General features: G+C 37.1%; 1 protein-coding gene across 5 annotated transcripts in view; it reads right to left on the bottom strand.

Moving 5' to 3' along the window:
• Positions 1 to 20,080, bottom strand: part of LOC139812158 (serine/threonine-protein kinase SIK3) — a 245,452-nt gene that overhangs the window by 146,844 nt on the left and 78,528 nt on the right. For all 5 annotated transcript variants that reach the window (XM_071776791.1, XM_071776792.1, XM_071776793.1 and 2 more), the window contains one exon: positions 16,917 to 17,040. In XM_071776791.1, coding sequence (XP_071632892.1) covers positions 16,917 to 17,040 — 124 coding nt within the window. The remainder of the gene's footprint in view (positions 1 to 16,916; positions 17,041 to 20,080) is intronic.

Below are 20,080 nucleotides of genomic sequence, written 5' to 3'. Positions count from 1 at the left end.
AAAAGGAAACAGAGAGAAAGAGAGAGAGAGAGGAGGAGAGAAAGAATGAGAGGGAGATAAGCCTTAAAGGGAGAGAAGGGAGAGAGGTAGGGAGGGAGGGAGAAAGGGAGGGTGGGAGAGAGGGAGGGGAGGAAGGGTGAGAGGGAGAGAGGGAGGGAGGAAGGGTGAGAGGGAGAGAGGGAGGGAGGGAGGGAGGGAGGGAAAGAGAGAGGAAAAGAGAGAGAGAGAGAGAGGGAGAGAGAGAGAGAGAGAAAGGGAGAGGGAGAGAGATAAGCCTTAAAATAATAATGAAACTTATATTGTGCGTAATTCGTCGACGATGAAGATGGTGATAGCGTGTGTGTTCGTAATTTCTTCGTTCTCCATGATTGGATATGACAAAGTTAAAGATGATCGACAACTAAAAGAAAAAGAAAAAAAGTCAAGAGAGACAGAGAGAAAAAAAAAAGAAAGAAACAGAGAGAACGAGAGAGAGAGAGAGAGAGAGAGGCGAGGCCGGAGAGTTAAGAATTCACTTTCGTAATCAAAGAGATAAGAAACATGTTAAAAATTTTGTATATAAAAATTGTACGTATTTTTTTCGAGGTTTTTAACCTTTGTTATGCACCGGGGGTAGGATATACCCCAGCGTATTTTCAAACGCGTTTTTCTAATACGTACAATGCGAATCGGGACCTGTGCTGCCATCTACCTGTAGTCTAGAAATAACACTTCAAGATCCTATACATAGTTTTGCCCGCCCGGCTTTAGTTTGCTCTTATGGCAGTGGTGAGAAGTTGAAAAACGCGTGATTTCATAGCAAAATAAATATATTTTTTTTAACTCCGCTATAAACTAATATTTTTCCTTGAAAGTGTAGTATTTCAAGAAAGTAATCCCGCAAGAATTATTAAAAAATATTAAAAATTGAATTTTTTATGCATTTTTTAGTGAAAAGTCCATTTTTCGGTTTCTTTAGTTAACATATCATTTATAATTCTTTTATGTTGCAAAATATTAATGAAACCTATTAGACCTTATTTCGAAAGCTTTGAACAATAACCAGCAATTTTGTTTGAGTCAAAATAACGAATTGTACGTCTGTAATAAACGTTTTAAGTGACTGGGGGTATGACATACCCCCTGTGCATAATACGTAACTTCGAAGACGTGTGCATAACAAAGGTTGATTAATTATTAAAAGTATATTTATATTGTTGCAAAAAACATGAAATTAATTTGAATAAAAATTTTTCTGTACAAAGTCATTTGAAAGTCATGTTGTTATGTATATACCGTTAAATATTTGTTAATGTGTTATTATTAAAGAGCAATAGCGTTGCAAATGTTGTTTTGTGTAATGATATAGAAAAAAAGCTAAATGGCGCGCGCGTAGCGCGCGCTTCTAATGTTCTAGTATATTAAAAATCTCATGACAAAATTTAAAATATTTCAGGAAATTCTTAACGAAAGAGTTTTATATTAGCGTTTTGAAAACGTCTCGATAAGAGTTACAAGAATATGACATACTAAGTAGGGATCCCTATTTAAAGAACTCAATGTGACCTTGTGTAACTTTCCCAAGATTGTTCAAGGTCAAATCAATATCATCACATAATAGATAAATTGGTACCCTATAACTTTTGTATAAAACATTTCTTCCAAAAACGTCATCTTTCTGAGATAATTCAGTGTCCCGACCTTTTTGTTATACCCTGTGCAAATGTCGGATCATCTGATAGATGACATTCGATGAGATCCGTTTCTCGTATTTAAAGCATGACAAACGATAGTATAAGAACAGTATATAAATCAAGTGTACGGTACAACTTATATCATCAGTTGTATCGCACGCTAATAATAAAGTGGCACACAATTTCGAATTGAATCGATATATTTATGGTTTTATAACATTTTACATCCCTTCATAATTTTTAATTATATCTGAGCAGATCTGGATACATTCGATAAATAATTATATCTTGGCAGATCAAATTATTATCTGGTCAAATCTGGTTATATCTGTTCAGATCTGGCTAGATAGAGACAATTTGCAGATCAAATTATCTGGCCAGATCTGATGAACCAGATTTAGTCATATCTCGGCAAATCTAATTCTTTTTTCCCGGGAGCACAAAATCGATCCAAACTGAAGTTAAAAAGTTATCGCCGATTTTCGAATCATGAAGAGTGAAGCACCCCAAAACTTCAAACCGTTTTTTTTTGTTAAATCGTTAAAACTTTTTTTCAAACTTATCAGAAACTTTAGGACTCTTTGGGGAAAAGCTAAAACTCCATTAAATTATATCAAAATTCCAAAATTGAGGTGCTAATGGCTCCTTCACACGGGACGCGGAAACGCTGGTAAGCTGGGTGGTAAGCTGCGACGCGGTAGCCAATAAATTTCTGATTCTTACGGAAAAGCGTTTATTGGTTACCGCGTCGTTTCTTGCCGCGCGGCAAGCGTTTCCGCATCCCGTGTGCAGCAGCCATAACTTTACAGAGATTATTCATGTATATGTTACCGTTAGAACCCGAATTCCGTCAATACCCGATTTAACTAGTCAAAACTAATTTTATTAAAGGCCTTTCGTCAATACCTATTAATATTAACTGGTAAATTCTAGAAATAACAATGGACTGTCAGTGAAACAGAAAACTAGATATGACTGAAAAATCGATTTGTTAAAATATGTTAACAGTTTTTACTAGGCAAAACTAGTTCTCACTGAGCTGGGCCAGTTAAAAGTGTTGGTAATTGTTCAGAATAGGGTCTTTTCTGAATTTTGATATTTTTTATGTCAGTATTAAGGGAACTAATTTTCTATGTATGTTTCAGTATTAAGGAGGTTCGCCTATTAGTCGAAAGTCAACTTAGAGTCTTAATTTTTTTTAAAGGATTTACATAAACACTTTACACAAATAATCCCAAAAATTGAGCAATATTGACCGTATAGTTTTTTTGTAATAATATTCAGAAGTTGACCACTTTGAGCCTATCGCCTCATGAGAAACGGTCGCTCTGAAATAAATGATCACTGATTTAATACACTTAGCCAACTTAAGACTTTGAAAAACTAGCATTTGACAGATAAAACATCAAGAATTGGATAAAAACTTAAAAAATAAGAATTCACCGTGTGGATTTACAGCTTTTCACAGCTTTATTCACTAAGTTTACTTTTACCTCGTGGATCAAATTAGTAATGACAGACGTTGCTATTGGCAACGCAACAGCTGATGCGAACCCAACCTCACAAACAATGTTTAATCACTAATCATGAATCCACGACACGCAATCATCAATGTATTAATCATTTTAAGTCTTTAGTATTCTCTGACAATTGTTCATATAGGTTTTTATAAATTATTTGTGATTTTTCTTTTACTTTATAATGTTAGATAATAAGTATACCTGACAACGATTCTCGAGTCGTTGACGCTCTCATACTTCGGTATATATTTGTTAATATTCTATACACTAATAATAATTTACGAAGAATATAGCACATAACTAGCATCCACAATTCATTATACTAATATTGCATATAATTCGAGATCGCTGTAATGACATTATTATTCAATCGCATTTTTGACTCCAAAGTAATAGGCAAATTTCCTTAAGAGAATTAATTTTTTGATATGTGTATAGACAGTACACATATAGGCGGAGGAGAGGCTTCACCTGCGGCAGAGTCCCTGCCCCACATAAAAAAACTAATCTAACTCCAAGCCTATTTCAACCAAATTTTAATTTCAAGTTTTTAGAAATAGGCTTGGAGTTAGGTTGATATTTCATGTATCGTACGAGAAGCGTACTGATTGGCTACAAGATACAGAATTCCTAGAAATTCGAGAATTTCTTTATCCTGCAGCTTAACATGCTTAACAAATTTGTCGTACAATACATAAAATATCAATCTTACAAAAGGAAGCCGCGTACTTGGGATCACCGAATTGAAAAACGTTTTTACATAGTATAGTACTCTATCAGAAGAGTAATTGAGCAAAGGGATAGGGCGCAACGCTCAGCCATTTAAAAAAAAAATGTAAGTGCACGATTACTACGTTGTCGATCCAAGTTCAATTTCTGTCCCTCACACTTTTTTTTTAATTTTTTCATGTAATAACTGTTTATTCGTGCAAAATAAAGTTATTGTAACCAACAATTTTGTTTTCTCTTTTAAATTCGCATTTTCAAAAAACAATTTTTTTTAACTTACGCCTTGCCTAAAAAAAAATTGCTCTTCAGATAGAGTACTTATACTATGTAAAAACGTTTTTCAATTCGGTAACCCCAAGTACGCGGTTTCCCCTTGTTAAATTAGTTTTTTTTTTTGGTAAATATTTCCTTTTATACAGTCAGTCCCAAATGACTTTTGACCTTAATGTTGATCTCCAAGTCACTGACCTTTTCCGTCGCTTGTTGTTTATAAAAAAGTTATTAATAAAACAATTTGCTTACAAAACCAACAAAAGAATGTTGTGTGAGTGAACCAACTATTACTGCTTTAACAAAGCAGGTGGAAAAGTATATGCGTGGATGCAATAGATTCCACCTCCCTGCGGTAGGCTCCACCTCCAAAAAAACTAATCTAACCCAATCCGATTGATGTGTAAGTGAAAAAGTGTATGTGTGATCATATACTTGTAATCCACCCACACAACAATTGGGTTGGGTTAGGTTAGTTTTTTTAGGTAGAGCCCCCTGCAGGGGGGCGGAACCTACTGCATCCACGCATACACTTTTGCAACCACTTTGTTAAAGCAGGAATTTATTATTACTTTTCCTTAGTTACTACTAATTTTACCTAAAAACGTGTTTTAACGTGAGTGTGCTTTGTTAAAACTCGTCAGAATGAGTATTAACTGAAAAATTTTTTAGGGAATACCGGTATTGTCAAGTACATTTGGTTATTTCTAGAATTGACCAGTTAATACTAGTATTGACGAAAGATAAAACTAGTTTTTGTTGTATTTATACGTAGATTTGTATTATTTAAAATAAGAAAAAACACTTATGATATTTTTAAAAAATTAAAAATATCAGATATATATATAATTATTAAGACATTAGCGTTTTGCATAATTACGAATTTAAAACAATAGGCCATATAATATTCTAGAAAGACTTTGAAATAGATTTCGACTGCATAAATAAAAAGATATGGTAACAGAAATAAACACACACATTCCTGCATTTTCTCATATTCAAGATTTACAAATGGAAGCAAACAAAAAATGTATTAATAATTTATTAATAGACAAATTAAAAAATAATCAAATCAAAATCATAAGGCAAATAAGAGTAAAGTGTCGATGTTAAAGTGAAAGATATAATATACAAAAAAGCAAGATTAGATAAATTAATTATTTTTTGAAATTAAGTTAAAGTTAAGGGTTTATAAAATTAATTTAGTTACGTTAAAAGTTACATAAACAAAAACCAACTCAGTTAAAAGTTGCATTAAGATTGAATTAACTTAAATTAAAATTTAATTTTTAAAAGCATTATTAAATTAGAATGTAATTTTAAAATTTGATTACTCTAAATAACAAAACAATTACAATATAGATTATCAAATAAATTTAATGTTTTGTTTGTAAATTAAGTTTATATAAAACAACAAAGAAATTTGTTTTTTTTATATAGGAATGTATTTTTTCTTTTACAATTGTGAAAAACTAATAATAGTTATAAGAATTTTTTGATAATTGTACAGGGTGTTTCCTAAGTGAGTACAAAAAATTGAAGGGGATGTTCCATAACTTATTTTAGGAAAAAAAGGTTTTATAAACATATGATCTAAACTGCTTCAGTTTCAATTACACACAGATAAATATAGTAATTTTTACATACACTACCGGTCAAAAGTTTGGATACAGCATTAAAAGACTAAATATTATAAAAAAATTTACTTTTATTAATGTTTGTACTTACATTAGAGATAAATAATCATTTTGTAACACAAAAACTATAGAAAATTTAAGTAAAAAACAAAAATAACTTGAATCTAACTTTTAACCAAAAAAACTATTAAAACTATTTATTTTTATCATAAAAAATACATCTTTGGTTTTAATGACTATTTTTACAAGTCGTGTGGTATTCTCTCTGGGATGAATCAAGTACAAAATCCTCGCAGAAGTAAATTTTTGCATCACATCTACTCTTGTGAGCAGAAGTAAATATTGGCAAATATCACTCTTGTGGTGAAGTGAATTCTTTTATCAGAAATCAGTAAGATACATATTTAATATAAGATTAATATTTAAAGATACATACTTAATATAAGTTATGACTAAATTAATTAATTAATAACAAAAAAGCTACTTTGAGAGTAAGGGGTTTCTGTTAAGGACCCTGGATACCCATGTCAGCCATCTTGAATCTAGAGATGAAATATGGACAATTCTTACGAAAGATCTTAAATAAGAAGGAGTCACTGTACGATTGAATATAAGCGTTCAAATGAAAGATAAAAGCATATTGTATGTTTACCTGCTCATTAATTTGCTGGTCCTAATATAGAAAGTGGAGTAACAGTGCAATGAAAAATTGACAACTGATGCGGTCGGCGTAGCACTGTTCTAGAAAATGGTTTATGGCACTTTATTGGATTATTATTTGAGGACCTATTAGAAGTTAGCCCCCCACTTTTAGAATTAACATATTTTCACGGTTGTGCTGAATTGTGCTAGGTTTGTGCTATATTGTGCTCGAATATTATAACCATAATATGAAAAATACGAAGAAAAATTAAAAAAAATGAATTTTTAGGTCAGCCCCCCACTTTTCGTTTTTTTCAATTTTTTCGATCGTGCTGAGTTGTGCTAAGTTGTGCTAACATTGTGCTAAAATATTATTTTAAAAAAATAATAACAGAAAATTACGATAAAAAAATAAATTATATCCAAAAATGATTTTTTTATCGTAACTTTTTTGTTATTATTTTTTTAAATAATATTTTAGCACAATGTTAGCACAACTTAGCACAATCAAAAAAATTGAAAAAAACGAAAAGTGGGGGGCTAACTTAAAAATAATTTTTAGGTCAGCCCCCCACTTTTTATTTTTTTCAATTTTTTCGATTGTGCTGAGTTGTGCTAAGTTGTGCTAACATTGTGCTAAAATATTATTTAAAAAAAATAACAACAAAAAAAGTTACGATATTTTTATATATGCATAACACTTTCAAAATTATAGAGAGAGAAATTAATAAACAAAACAATAATAAACAAGAATAGTAAAGTACAAAATATCATAAACTGTTGGTTTTATATTATACGTTTTACTTAACTTTTAGATATCAAAATACGTTTTTATTATATATTCAGATATTAAAATGTTCTTCTTTTACATTTAGATATTTAAAATACATTTTATTTTACATTTAGATAATAAATTTCTTAATTATAATTTTAAATGGCATAAAAAAATATCTTAAAAATAAACAAAAAATTTAAAACAAAACAAAAAAAATAAAAAAAAACAAAAAAATAAACTGTTCCAATGACCTCCACCTTGTCGCGGTGAAACGGCTTATATGCATGCAATAAGTGCATGACAAAGAGAGGTCTTAGGTAATTAATATTACACTCACCACTAGATTATTACAAATCTGAATTATAAAATTTGAGCGTTCAAGAGTAAAGTGCTCTTTACATTGTTGTTCCTAGAAAACCGGAAGTTGTGCTGAATTATGCTAGGTTTGTGCTATATTGTGTCCGAATATTATAACCATAATATGAAAAATACGAAAAAATAAAAAAAAATAATTTTTTAATTTTTTTGATTGTGCTGAGTTGTGCTAACATTGTGCTAAAATATTATTTTTTAAAAATTATAACAAAAAAAGTTACGATAAAAAAAATATTGTAACTTTTTTGTTATTTTTTTTAAATAATATTTTAGCACAATGTTAGCACAACTTAGCACAACTCAGCACAATCGAAAAAATTGAAAAAAACAAAAAGTGGGGGGGCTAACCTAAAAATTATTTTTAAGTTAGCCCCCTACTTTTCGTTTTTTTATATTTTTTTTATTGTGCTGAGTTGTGCTAAGTTGTGCTAACATTGTGCTAAAATATTATTTAAAAAAAATAATAACAAAAAAAGTTACAATAAAAAAATCATTTTTGGATATAATTTATTTTTTTATCGTAACTCTTTCTGTTATTATTTTTTTAAAATAATATTTTAGCACAATGTTAGCACAACTTAGCACAACTCAGCACAATCGAAAAAATTGAAAAAAACGAAAAGTGGAGGGCTAACCTAAAAATTCGTTTTTTAAAATTTTCTTTCGTATTTTTCATATTATGGTTATAATATTCGAGCACAATATAGCACAAACCTAGCACAATTCAGCACAACCGTGAAAATATGTTAATTCTAAAAGTGGGGAGCTAACTTCTAATAGGTAATTTGAGGCAATGGACAGCACATTGACATAACCAACAAACTGAAGCTCAATAGTGCACAATTTTTAATACGATTAATGAGTTATTTTACCAATGAGATCTTCCGCAAGACACTTTGTCCACTGTTTTCCGCCGCGAGCCACTCGAGAGTCGACTGGTGGGGCACATGCACACAAGAAAAAGAACGTATCTGAGTGCACAGGTACATACGTGCTTTCTCTTGTGTGCGTTTCCCCCACCAGCCGACTCTCGAGTGACTCGCGGCTTAAGGGTCGGCAGGAGACCCAGGTAAACTCCGAATTGGCACGGTGGAGACCTCTGTCGGATTGGCTTAGCTGCGAGTCCGTATTTTATTTATTAAAAACTTTTAAATGCAAAATCGGGCTCTGTAGCTGACTACATTATTATATAGAGTATATAAAAAAAAATTCACGAATTTATGTAACTTATTTTATGAGAAATCTTGTTATTACAAATCCGTAATTCCGGCCGGCCGACATGTCGAATTACGGATTCATAATAACAAGATTTCTCATAAAATAAGTTACATAGATTCGTGATTTTTTTTTTTTTATATATTCTTTATATAATAATGCAGTCAGCTACAGGGTCGGTTTGCATTTTTGCTCTTAAAAATTTATAATAAATAAAATACGGACTCGCAGCTAACCCAGCCCGACAGAGGTCTCCACCGTGACTCCTACCGACCCTTAAATCTACTAGTTCTGTATCAAGCTACGAAGCTTCCTCCAGTAGGTGTCGTGCCACTCGAACGCTGTATTTTCCGTGACTATCAAGGAGCCTTAAATATTTTTTTTTATTTTGACACCGTAATTATAGGTGTATGGACAAGTGCATATCCAAACTTCTGGCCGGCAGTGTAGATATTAATGATTATCATAAAAAAATAAAATTTTAGTTAACAAAAAATGCAAGTAATCTTGTACTAGCCATGCCTGCATCCTTTTTGATAATTATACAGGGTGCTTCCTAAGTAAGTACAAAAAATTGAAGAGGATATTTCATACCTTATTTTAGAAAGAAAAAGTCCTATAAACATATACCCTAAACTGCTTCGTTTTCAGAATATAAAGTGTCAAAATTGTAAAAAAAAAAAACAAGGAAAGGACTATACAAAAAGTAGACCCAAGTGGGAAACTCATCGCAGCTCGACGAAATTTGGCAGAAACATTCATATTAGCTTCAGAATCATGGTAGGGACTCTCCGACGAGAAGGGCACGAGCTGTGTAGCGCCGGGGAGGTGGCGAAAGGAAATAGTTAGTTCTCGCCACCTCCGCAGCTAGGCGCAAAGAAGGACACCTGGTGGGGTTTTAGTCGGTAGGCCATGCGCGGAGACTTGTGCCTGCACATGGAGTCCGACATAACTGCCCTCTCCCTCCCCCGGGGAGAGGGGGTATCCTAGGAAGATTTCCCCATCGTAATAAAAAAAAAGCTTCAGAATCATGATCTGACCCTGTCCGGGCTCCCGCTGATGGAGCTCGTTGCAGACAAGTACGCCTATGTGTTCTGGCGTACGCGGGAGCTCCAGAGGATGGGAGTAGTCATCACGGGCAGAGTCCGCGCGGCGGTGTACCAAGAGGCCGCGACGGCCCTCCTCGCCAAGTGGCGAAAATATCTCGACAACCCCGCATTGTCGGGCAGGAGGGTCGTCGAAGCCGTCCGGCCATGCCTAGATCAATGGGCGAGTAGGCAGGGACGTGGACTCACGTTCCACATGACACAGGTGCTCACCGGGCACGGCTGCTTCGATGAGTACCTGTGTCAAATAGGAAAAGAAAGCACCACACAGTGCCACCACTGTGGTGACGACATGGACTCGGCGCAGCACACGCTGGCACACTGTCCAGCGTGGGCGGCAGAGCGCCGAGTCCTCCGCGCCAGCGTAAGGCGGGATCTCTCTCTCCCGGCCATAGTGGCAGCGATGGTCGGGGGGAAAGAGAAGTGGAGGGCCATGGCTAAGTTCTGCGAAACAGTCATGGCCACCAAGGAGGAAGCTGAGAGAATCCGGCGCGGAGAACGACCCGCGCCGGATCAGGTGGACAACGTGGACGGGGGAGGTCTTCCTGCGGCCGCGAGGATTGCCTCCTCGCGGGCGTAGGCGGGGGCCCCCCGATCCCGCGCCCCGACAATCCATGGGCGTGGGATAACACAGATAATAAAAGGCGGAGGGAGGAGAACGCATTCTCCTCCCTATGTGTATACCGTCTCCCCTACTCTCTCTCTTCCCCCTCTTGGGGAGAGAAGATCGGAGCGGAGAGGAGTGGCTCTGGGTGATGGGACTACGTCACACCCCAGAGCCGGGAATCGCCTAACCGACGATAGGCGAGCCCAAGCTAGAGACAGCCTCTGGTCTAACCAGAGAACTGCGGGCACAATAGTGCCAGATCTTGGTCCGTGAGGGAGGGATAGTTAGCGAGTTTCCCCTCCACCGGGGGTTCCGTCTCGTGTCCTGCTTTCTCACGGACAGTGGGGGCCGGGGCTCAAGCGGGTGTTCTTGAGCTTTGACCCCGCCCCCACCAACACCCAAGGGGGCGCGGTGGGGAAAGGTGGTAAGCACTCCCCGCCGCAACAAGTTTCTTCCCATCACTGGCAACCCCCCTTCCCCCCGGGGGTCATGACCCTTGGGGGTGTGGGAAAGGTGCGTCAACGGTGCAGGGCGGTGAGTTCCCCGGAAATCACGATTAAGTTTGTTCCCGGGGCACCCAACACAACGCCAGAACGGGCCACTCGCGGGGGTTTTAGTGGGTAGCCTGCGCGCGTGTATCGTTCTCCGGGACGGTATGCGCGCGTAGAATCCCACACTCCCTTCGTCCTCTCCCCGGAGGCGAGGGGGTCTTCCCCTTCGGAAGATATTGAGTAAACCAGGCTCTTTACGGGCCTGGGATCCCAGTAGTTAAAGATTTCCCCCGCGTAACAAAAAAAAAGAATCATGATCTTCTTCCACGGGAGGGGCGTCAGAGCGCCACCCGGCCTGTTCCTGACAATAGAAAGGGTCCGCGTTTTTATAGAGGCTCACCTGAAACATCTGGATCTCTGGTTGGACGGCGTCTGGAGCTTCGGCGAACACTTCGCTCGCCTTACTCTCAGGGTGACGGGAGTGGCCAACAGCCTTTGCAGGCTGTTGCCAAATCTGGGAGGGGTGAGTAGCCGTGTCCGCCGACTATACGCGGGGACGGTCAACGCCGTGGCACTATACGGGGCCACAGTCTGGGCTCCGAAACTGATGGCCTCCGAACGCTTCAAAATGCAAATGCGTCGCGCGCAACGCGTGGTGGCCATCAGGGTGTCACGGGTCTACAGGATCGTCTCCCACGCAGCGGCAACGCGGAGCTTGTAATAAACGCGCACGCGGAAGTTTACCGCAGGACACGCGAGCTCCAAAGGATGGGGGTAGTGATGACGGACAGGGTCCGCAGGGCGGTTAGGCTCCAGGCACAGACGACTCTTATGAAAGAGTGAGAGAGATACCTCGACAATCCCACTCTGGCTGAGAGGAGAGTCGTCGAGGCCGTCCGACCCTGCCTGCGGGACTGGAGGGCAGAAGGGGACTGTCATACGATCTGACGCAGGTGCTCACCGGGCATGGATGCTTTGGGGAGTTTCTGTGTCGGATCAGTAAGGAGTGGACCACGCAATGCCACCACTGCAACGCGGTCCTGAACTCGGCGCAACACACGTTGCAGTACTGTCCGGCGTGGGCAGAGGAGCGCCGAGTCCTCAGGGATCGCGTCGGGGAGGATCTCTCGCTCTCGGCCATAGTGGCAGCGATGGTCGAGAGCGAGGAGAATTGGTCGACCGTAGCCTTCTTCTGCGGCCAAGTTATGGCGCAGAAAGAAGAAGCGGAAAGGGTCTGGCGCGGAGAGCGTTCGGACCCGAATCACCCCGAAGACGAGAGCCGAAGAGGCGCCTTTAGGAGACCGCGTGGGCTCCCTTCCTTCTGGGAAGGCGCCAACACCCTGCCTCCACCCAGCAATGGGTGGACGTAGGATAACCGCCAACGGGGGAGGGGACAGAGTAAAGTCCTCTACCCCAAGAGAGGGTAAGTCGGTTCATGGCTGGAGGGCAAAGGCAGATTAGTTGCCTCGCAATGCCCGACGTGTGCTGGGTGATTTATTCGGTCCCGAGTACGCATCAAAACAAAGTTTACGCCTCTCCCCACGTCAACCAATCGGGTTGGGGTGTGGAAAGGCGCAGGGAGGGTCAGCCCGCGGGCGGGAGTACACAGTGGGTCGGCATAACCTCCCCACATAGGAGGGGTGGCCGAGGTAGTGGTGTCCCACCTTGGCCACGATAGAGGAGCAAGTCCCCGTCAAGTCAAGGCGGGGGCAGGTGCCCCTTACCGACGAAGGGGCACCGAGAGGCAAGCGCAGGAGGGGTAGTGGAAGAATATAGTTAGTTCTCGCTGCCCCTCCACCAAGTGCGCAGAGATGGACACCCGGTGGGGTTTTAGTCGGTAGAAGTCCGACATAACCGCCCGTCCTCTCCCCCGGGAGACGGGGGTATCCTATGAAGATTTCCCCACCGTTATAAAAAAAAAGAAGCTTCAGAATCATGTCGGAGAAAGAATTTTTGTTGACACTTGTCTGGAACGAAAGTGATAAAACGCGCAAAAAGAATGGCGAGAAAGACGATAAGTGTAATTGTGAACAGCACCAGCGTGAAAAGGTAAAAAAATCAACTTTCCTGCTATTCGGCAACAATAATAAAGTAAAGACTTCCATTCCAGACGAAGAGGCATTCGTCACATATACAGGATGTCCCATTTTAAATGCCCCAGGCAAGTATCTAAAAAAATATGGAAGATATGAAAAAACGTTTTAGACAAAAGTTGCAGAATATAAAGGGGTACAAATAATGATAAATTTTTTTAAAAAATTGACCAATTTTTGAAAAAAAATCGATTTTTTTAAGTCACCTAAAAATCATCATCATTTTTAAAAATAGAACTGTATGTTTTTTTTACATAATATGATTCTTTTAAGGGCTGAAACACAATACAAAGATACAGGTAATAGAAACAGAAAATAGGAACAAAATGCATTGATACACGGCTTCTGATAGGTTGAAAATCTACATTCTGTTGCTATTTCTTATTCCTATTGCTTGTGCCTTTGTATTGTGTTCCTGCTTTAATTATTCTACATATAAAAGTATTAAGGTAGAGTTATAAAAAAATTAATAGTTTACAGGATATTTCATATTTTATTCTGGCACATTTTGACATAAAGTATAAAATATCTCGTAAACTATTCATTTTTTGATAACTGTACCTTAAGACTTTTATGTACACAATAATAAGATAAATCAATTGGTATAAAGAAAACACATTGTTGCTTTGCAAAAAAATTATGTAATTTCTAATATGCAACTACATGTCTTTTTTAAAAATAATTTTACCATTATTTGTTCTCCTTAATATTCTACAACTTTTGTCTAAAACTTTTGTTTTTCCATATCTTCCATATTCGAGATATTTGCCTGGAGCATTTAAAATGAGACATACTGTATATAATGGCAAATGTCCTCCACTTTACTATTGTTGCCGAATGGCAAAACAGTTGATTTTTTACCTTTTCACACTGGTGCTGTTTACAATCAAACTTATCGTCTTTTTAGTTTTTTGCACGTTTCACCACTTCTATTCCAGACGAGTGTCAAAACAAAAATTCTCTCTCTCCGGCATGATTCTAAAGCCAATATAAATGTTCCTGCCAAATTTCGTCGAACTGCGATGAGTTTCCCATTTGGGTCTACTTTTTGTATAGTCCTTTCGAAAATTTGAAAAACGTTTAAAGATATTTTATTTAAATTTGGTATGCGTACATGTGGTATTAAAAACTATTTTCCAATACCAATAAAACATTTTTACATTCACCAGGGGCGTGCGTCTTTGACATCCTGTATTTGAAAACGAAGCAGTTTAGGGCATATGTTTACAAAACCTTTTCTTCTTAAGGTAAGTCAAACAATATCCCTTTTAATGCGTTATCTCAAAATAACGATCGATTGATTTGCCTCATAAATCATCAAATAGTAAGCCATCTGCACTAAACAATTGCTCTACATGTGCTAAAAAGGTTAAAAAAAATTTTCAACTTGGGAAAAAAGTTAATAAGTTTAACTTTGTGTTTAAAAAAAAAGTAGTTAAAGTTAAAAATTAACTCATTTTAAATTAACTAAGCTAAGTTATTAACTTTTTGACTTTTTTATTTAACTTTTAATTAATTAAATAGTTACTAGGCAGATACTTTTCATGTCTTTCTGATCATCCAATAGACACCCAATAGATCTTTAGCTTAGTTGACAAGAGCTATCTTATTGTCTCACTCCATATTTCATTAAAAAAAACTTGGAAATAGTTACTAATATTTTATTGAATTATTTTCTTAATTAAATTAATCTTCAAAAAAATTAATTGGAGATTTTAATGTTTATTCAACAGTAACATTAAACATACACAAGAAGTTAAATCGGAGAATCAGACTAGAGATAACACAGCGTCAAATAATAAAAAATTCATAGTCATCCTGTTTATTAAAAACAGGAAAAGCCCATTTGTTAAACGGTGACGAGCACATGGTAGAGTATAGTTGTCGTAATAATCTCAGCAAGTTTGTTAAGGTACATAAAGATACAAATCCAATAATTTTAAACAATAACGTAATCAATAAGATATCGTGTAACGACTGTAATGTCTCATATATAAGACAGACAAAAAACAACTAGACTTAATGAACACAAAAACAAAATTAAGACAAACCCATTTAAGCATTCTATAATCTCCGAACATATTACTAAATTTAACCACGCCTTTGATTAAGACAACACTTGACAGAAATACTTGACTCTAATCTAACTTTCATAAGAGACTTATATAAAAAATACAATCAAATTAGATTAAACCCATTTACGATCCGAGCTTGGATCTTAGCCAGACTAGATTTTTCATATTTACAACACAGTTCCCGTTGGAGTAGGGGAGACAGGGGCTAGTTAATACTTTTAAAAAAAATTTTTTTACATGTAACTAATAAGTGAAATACAAGTCGCGAAAGAATTTTTCAATAGCCGCATGCTTATACAACATAAAAAATTTCTTTTAACTTAATAGTATAATTAATTTAGTTGCACCAATAACAATTATAAGAAGACGACATTTGTAATAATTAGATATATGGAGTAAATTGTTACAGTACCGGATTAAGTTGTGAAAGATCCAGTTTTTAAAGTATAGGTAATATATTTAATAAAGAGAACTAATAACATGTAACAACATGTGTCATATAACATTTCACCGTTAAGTGCAAAATTATGATATAGATATAATGTAACTGATATTCTGTATTGACTGGTTCTGATACGTAATAAGAGACATTAACGGTGAAATCTTACATAAGATTAAAATATCTGCCGTTGTTATACCAAGGTTATATGTTACATTGACGGAGATGGTCGAAATTATAAGTAGAAAGCTGTAACAATCTACCCCGATCTGCCATATTTAGATAGTTTAGATTGATTTATTGTTTAAACAAAAAATGTTTTAAGACGTTAACATAACTAGAAGTTATTACGTTTAAAGTAAAAATTTTAAAGACAGTTAAAATTATGATATGATGACCAGATTTATAAGTATAACATTTAATATATCACTGATTTATTTTACTTTCGGCTGTACAAAACTAAAAATATTTTCTGTTTGTAAAAATACGCTACTCAGCCTAAAATAACTAATTGAAATATTATCGCAATATTTTTGCGGAAATACTATATTTTTTACGCAATATTATCTTTTGTAACTTTTACAATAATTATTGTATACTTGTCCCATGTACCAACTAGCCCCGGTCTCCCTTAGTAAAATCTCCCTCCCCGTAATTAAATCAATTCGATTTAACTATCAAAAAGAATTTATTGTGAAAAATATTACCTCAGCCATTCGAACCTGGAACCTCCCTCATTCCGTGTCCTACCAATTCGACTACTGAGGCATGTGGCAATATTTATCGCAATAACCGGTTAACAATAGTTTCAACATCTTTCTCAGGCAACATAAATTTTATTTATATTTTTTATTTTATTTATATAATATATGAATTCAAAAAATTAAATTTGAAAAAAACAAAAAACAAATCAATAAAATCGAACTATAAAACTCATTTTTTTGCTGCATCTTCCTTGCTATGCTGATCAATGCTTTTATGGATACCATGATCTTTCTGTTAAAACTTATATATATATATATATATCACAAATTATGGAACGCGTGAAATTATAAAGATTAAAATCTTGATTATTAGAACTTGTTGGATAAAATACTCGAATACATATCGATTTATCTTTCTGTATATTTCGAAAAGATAAAGTTAAAATCGATATTTGGTTAATTTAATTGTGACCTTTTCTTATAAGTTACTAAATAATAGTAAATAATCAAGTATTGCCTATTAAATAATTACCTTATATATATATGTATATATATATATATCTACCTGCAGACATAAAAAATGGTATTCTGAATTTCCCTGAGACAACCACAGATCGTAACAACTGCATTGTAGGTCCATCAAATGGTAGAGCACCGCAAACTAATACGTACAAGACAACGCCAAGACTCTGAAATATTATATATTGCATTTTATATATTTTGCAGTTATAATGACATAAGTACGATAAGGTGCATTAATAATCCAGAATGTCCTTTTTGAATTTAAAAAGGTACAGACGTGCAAGTTACTTCTAAGCTCCCGACGCATATCTCCCTGGAGGAGGTTCTGTGTATCTTTTGCACGTATTATATCAAAAATTATGAACAAAATCAATGTTTTGTGTCAAATGCATATGCAAATAATACAAAAGCGATGAGAACGATCATTTTTATGTGACTGATCCACGATCACCGTTTATCGCGGTGGGGCAAAATTTAATTGTGGCTAGCACTGATCATGAAACTTAAGATACCTTTGGTTTATGGCCTCGATCCTTCTTGACTTGAGCAACTCTTTAAAAAGAGTTCCTTAAGAGAGAGTTTGGGCATAGCATATATAATTTTTAATTAATCAGTTACATGTTTCAGACTAACTACAAAGAAAGAACCCCGAACGATTTATATAAAAAAAAAACATTTAAAAAAATTTTTAATATGTGTAGTACTTGTATCACTAATGAAAAGTTTCAATTTTCTATGATTATAGTTTCTAAATTACATATAAGCATTTGAAAGTCGCGTTCACCAAGTTTTTTACAAGAAAAATTTATTTATTTTATTTTAATTAAATATTTTTATTCTGTACTGTTACCTCTTTAATTCTTTGTGATTAAAATAATTCTTTGTAACGTTATAATTTCGTTAAGGAGAATTAAAGCTACTATCACTTAGGTTGGAATAAGAAGACTTTTGAATGAGAACACAAAGACCAAGATATGTACCACTTAGGTTTTATTTTTTAAAAGTAGTTGCGCAACAATTATTTTTCAAAATAATATATATATTTTCTTTGCAATTGGCGCAATTTAAAGATTTCACATCTTTTTTTTAAATACATGTCACTTGAATTGAGTTAGATAACACAAATTTGTTTGTATAATAATTTTGTTAAGGGGAAATTCTACTACCACTTAGATTGAATTTTGGATTTATACATATCACTTAGATAGATGAGATAGATAGTTGAGTTAGATAACGTAATTTTGTGATATTTATTTAAAACTTTAAAACATGTTTATTTTTAAGCACTACATTTAACTTTGTATGTTATGTTTTCGTTGAGAAATAAAAACTTATTTGAACTGTACTCTATAATTCTTTCTTCAGCTATTCAATAATCAATAAATAAATTGCGAAATAGAAACTTATTAAATAAGCAGCAGTTAAAATTTAGTTCAAGCTGAATTATTTCTATGTTTTAGTATAATAATTATTATGAATACAATAATGATGACAATCTCCATGATAACTCGTGTTTAAGATTTATGATTTGTGGTAACTCCCCTTTATAAGATTTGAATCCGAGATCTGGTTAACGATCAAATAATTGAATTAGAAATCTAGACAGCATCAAACAATTCAATAAGAACAAGATCCGGATCCGAACAAGATTCGGATCCGAACAAAAACTGAATCCGAACAAGATCTGGATCCACACAAGAGCCAGATATCCAAATTTTCACTTGAATCAAATATTTTATCTCGGATCTTTCTATTTATATATTTGGTAATTATGCATAAAAAGACTCCACTCACTAACGATCTTGACATATGTAGTCAAGGTCACCCTCCTGATGGGTGAGCAGTCGGGGACAGCTGCTTGCCCGCTGCGAAAGCAACCCTCAAAGGGAGGGTGACGGATGGGGATAGTGTCCCCTCACCCGTCACGAGTTAGTTCAAGCCCGGCAGGGCTAGGCGTGGGGAGGCTCACGGAAGGTATACTTGTGATTCCCGGGGCCTCCCCAAAAAAGCGCCGTGAGGGACATTCGAGGGGGTTTTTAGTGGGTTAAAGTCCCACATAACCGCCCTCCCCATCCCGGGGGAGGGGGTATCCGTGTGGATTCCCTCCCCCCGTTATAAAAAAAAGGTCACCCTCCTGAGTGACCTTCAGAAGGTTTTAGCCGGCGGTCGTTTTTTATTGAAAAGTTATTAACAAAAAAAGTTTAAAAAATATTTACAACTTTTCACGCGTGGAAAGCCCACGCATGTACTTTGAAGGCACACTGTGTCTAGTTTGACAATAGTGGAGTCCCCCGCAGGGGTGCGTGCCATCAAGAACCTCAGGCTACGGGTAGCTCCCCAGTAAATTCAAGCGGTTTTCTTTCACGACCGCTCGAGGGGAAAGCCACCCGATAAGTTCTTGATGATGAACGGAGTCCGCGTCCCCATAGGAACCCGGCTGAAACTGCTGGGTCTCTGGTTGGACGCCGAACTAAAGTTCGGCGAGCACGTTGCTCGGCTGACTCCCACGGTCAAGGTTGTGGCTAACAGCCTATGCAGGCTAATGCCCAACCTAAGGGGGGCGAGCAACGGCGTTCGCCGGCTTTACGTGGTACATTCGGTAGCCCTATACGGGGCCCCAATCTGGAAAACTGGGCGAGCAGGCGGGGACTCACGTTCCATTTGACACAGGTGCTGACCGGGCACGGGTGCTTTGGTGAGTACCTGTGTCGCATCGGTAAGGAACGCACCACACAATGTCACTGCGGTGATGACATGAACTCGACGCAGCACACGCTGGCACATTGTCCAGCGTGGGCAGAAGAGCGCCGAGTCCTGCGCGCCAGTGTAGGATGTGTCCTCTCCCTCCCGATCGTAGTGGCAGTGATGGTCGAGGGGGAAGAGAAATGGCAGGCCATGACCAAGTTTTGCAATGCGGTCATGGCCGCCAAAGAAGAGGCCGAGAGAATTCGGCGCAGAGAACGACCCGCGCTGGATCAGACCGACGCAGACGGGGGGGGATCTTCGTGCGCCCGCGAGGACCACCTCCTCGCCGACGAAGGCGGATGCCCCCAAATCCTGCGACCCAGCAGCTTAAGGACGCGAGGTGACAACAATAATAGGAAAGAAAGGGGAGGAGAACCTGTTCCCCTCCCGTGCATATACCCTCCCCCTACTCTCTCTCTCCCCCTTCGCGGGGGAAAGGGTTCGGAACAAAAAGGGGCAGCC

The sequence above is a fragment of the Temnothorax longispinosus genome, chromosome 4 (assembly GCF_030848805.1).
Source record: "Temnothorax longispinosus isolate EJ_2023e chromosome 4, Tlon_JGU_v1, whole genome shotgun sequence".
In the NCBI taxonomy this organism is placed as follows: Eukaryota; Metazoa; Arthropoda; class Insecta; order Hymenoptera; family Formicidae; genus Temnothorax; species Temnothorax longispinosus.
The sequence above is the reverse complement of the archived record's forward strand: the minus strand, read 5'-3'. Positions and strand labels throughout refer to the sequence as shown.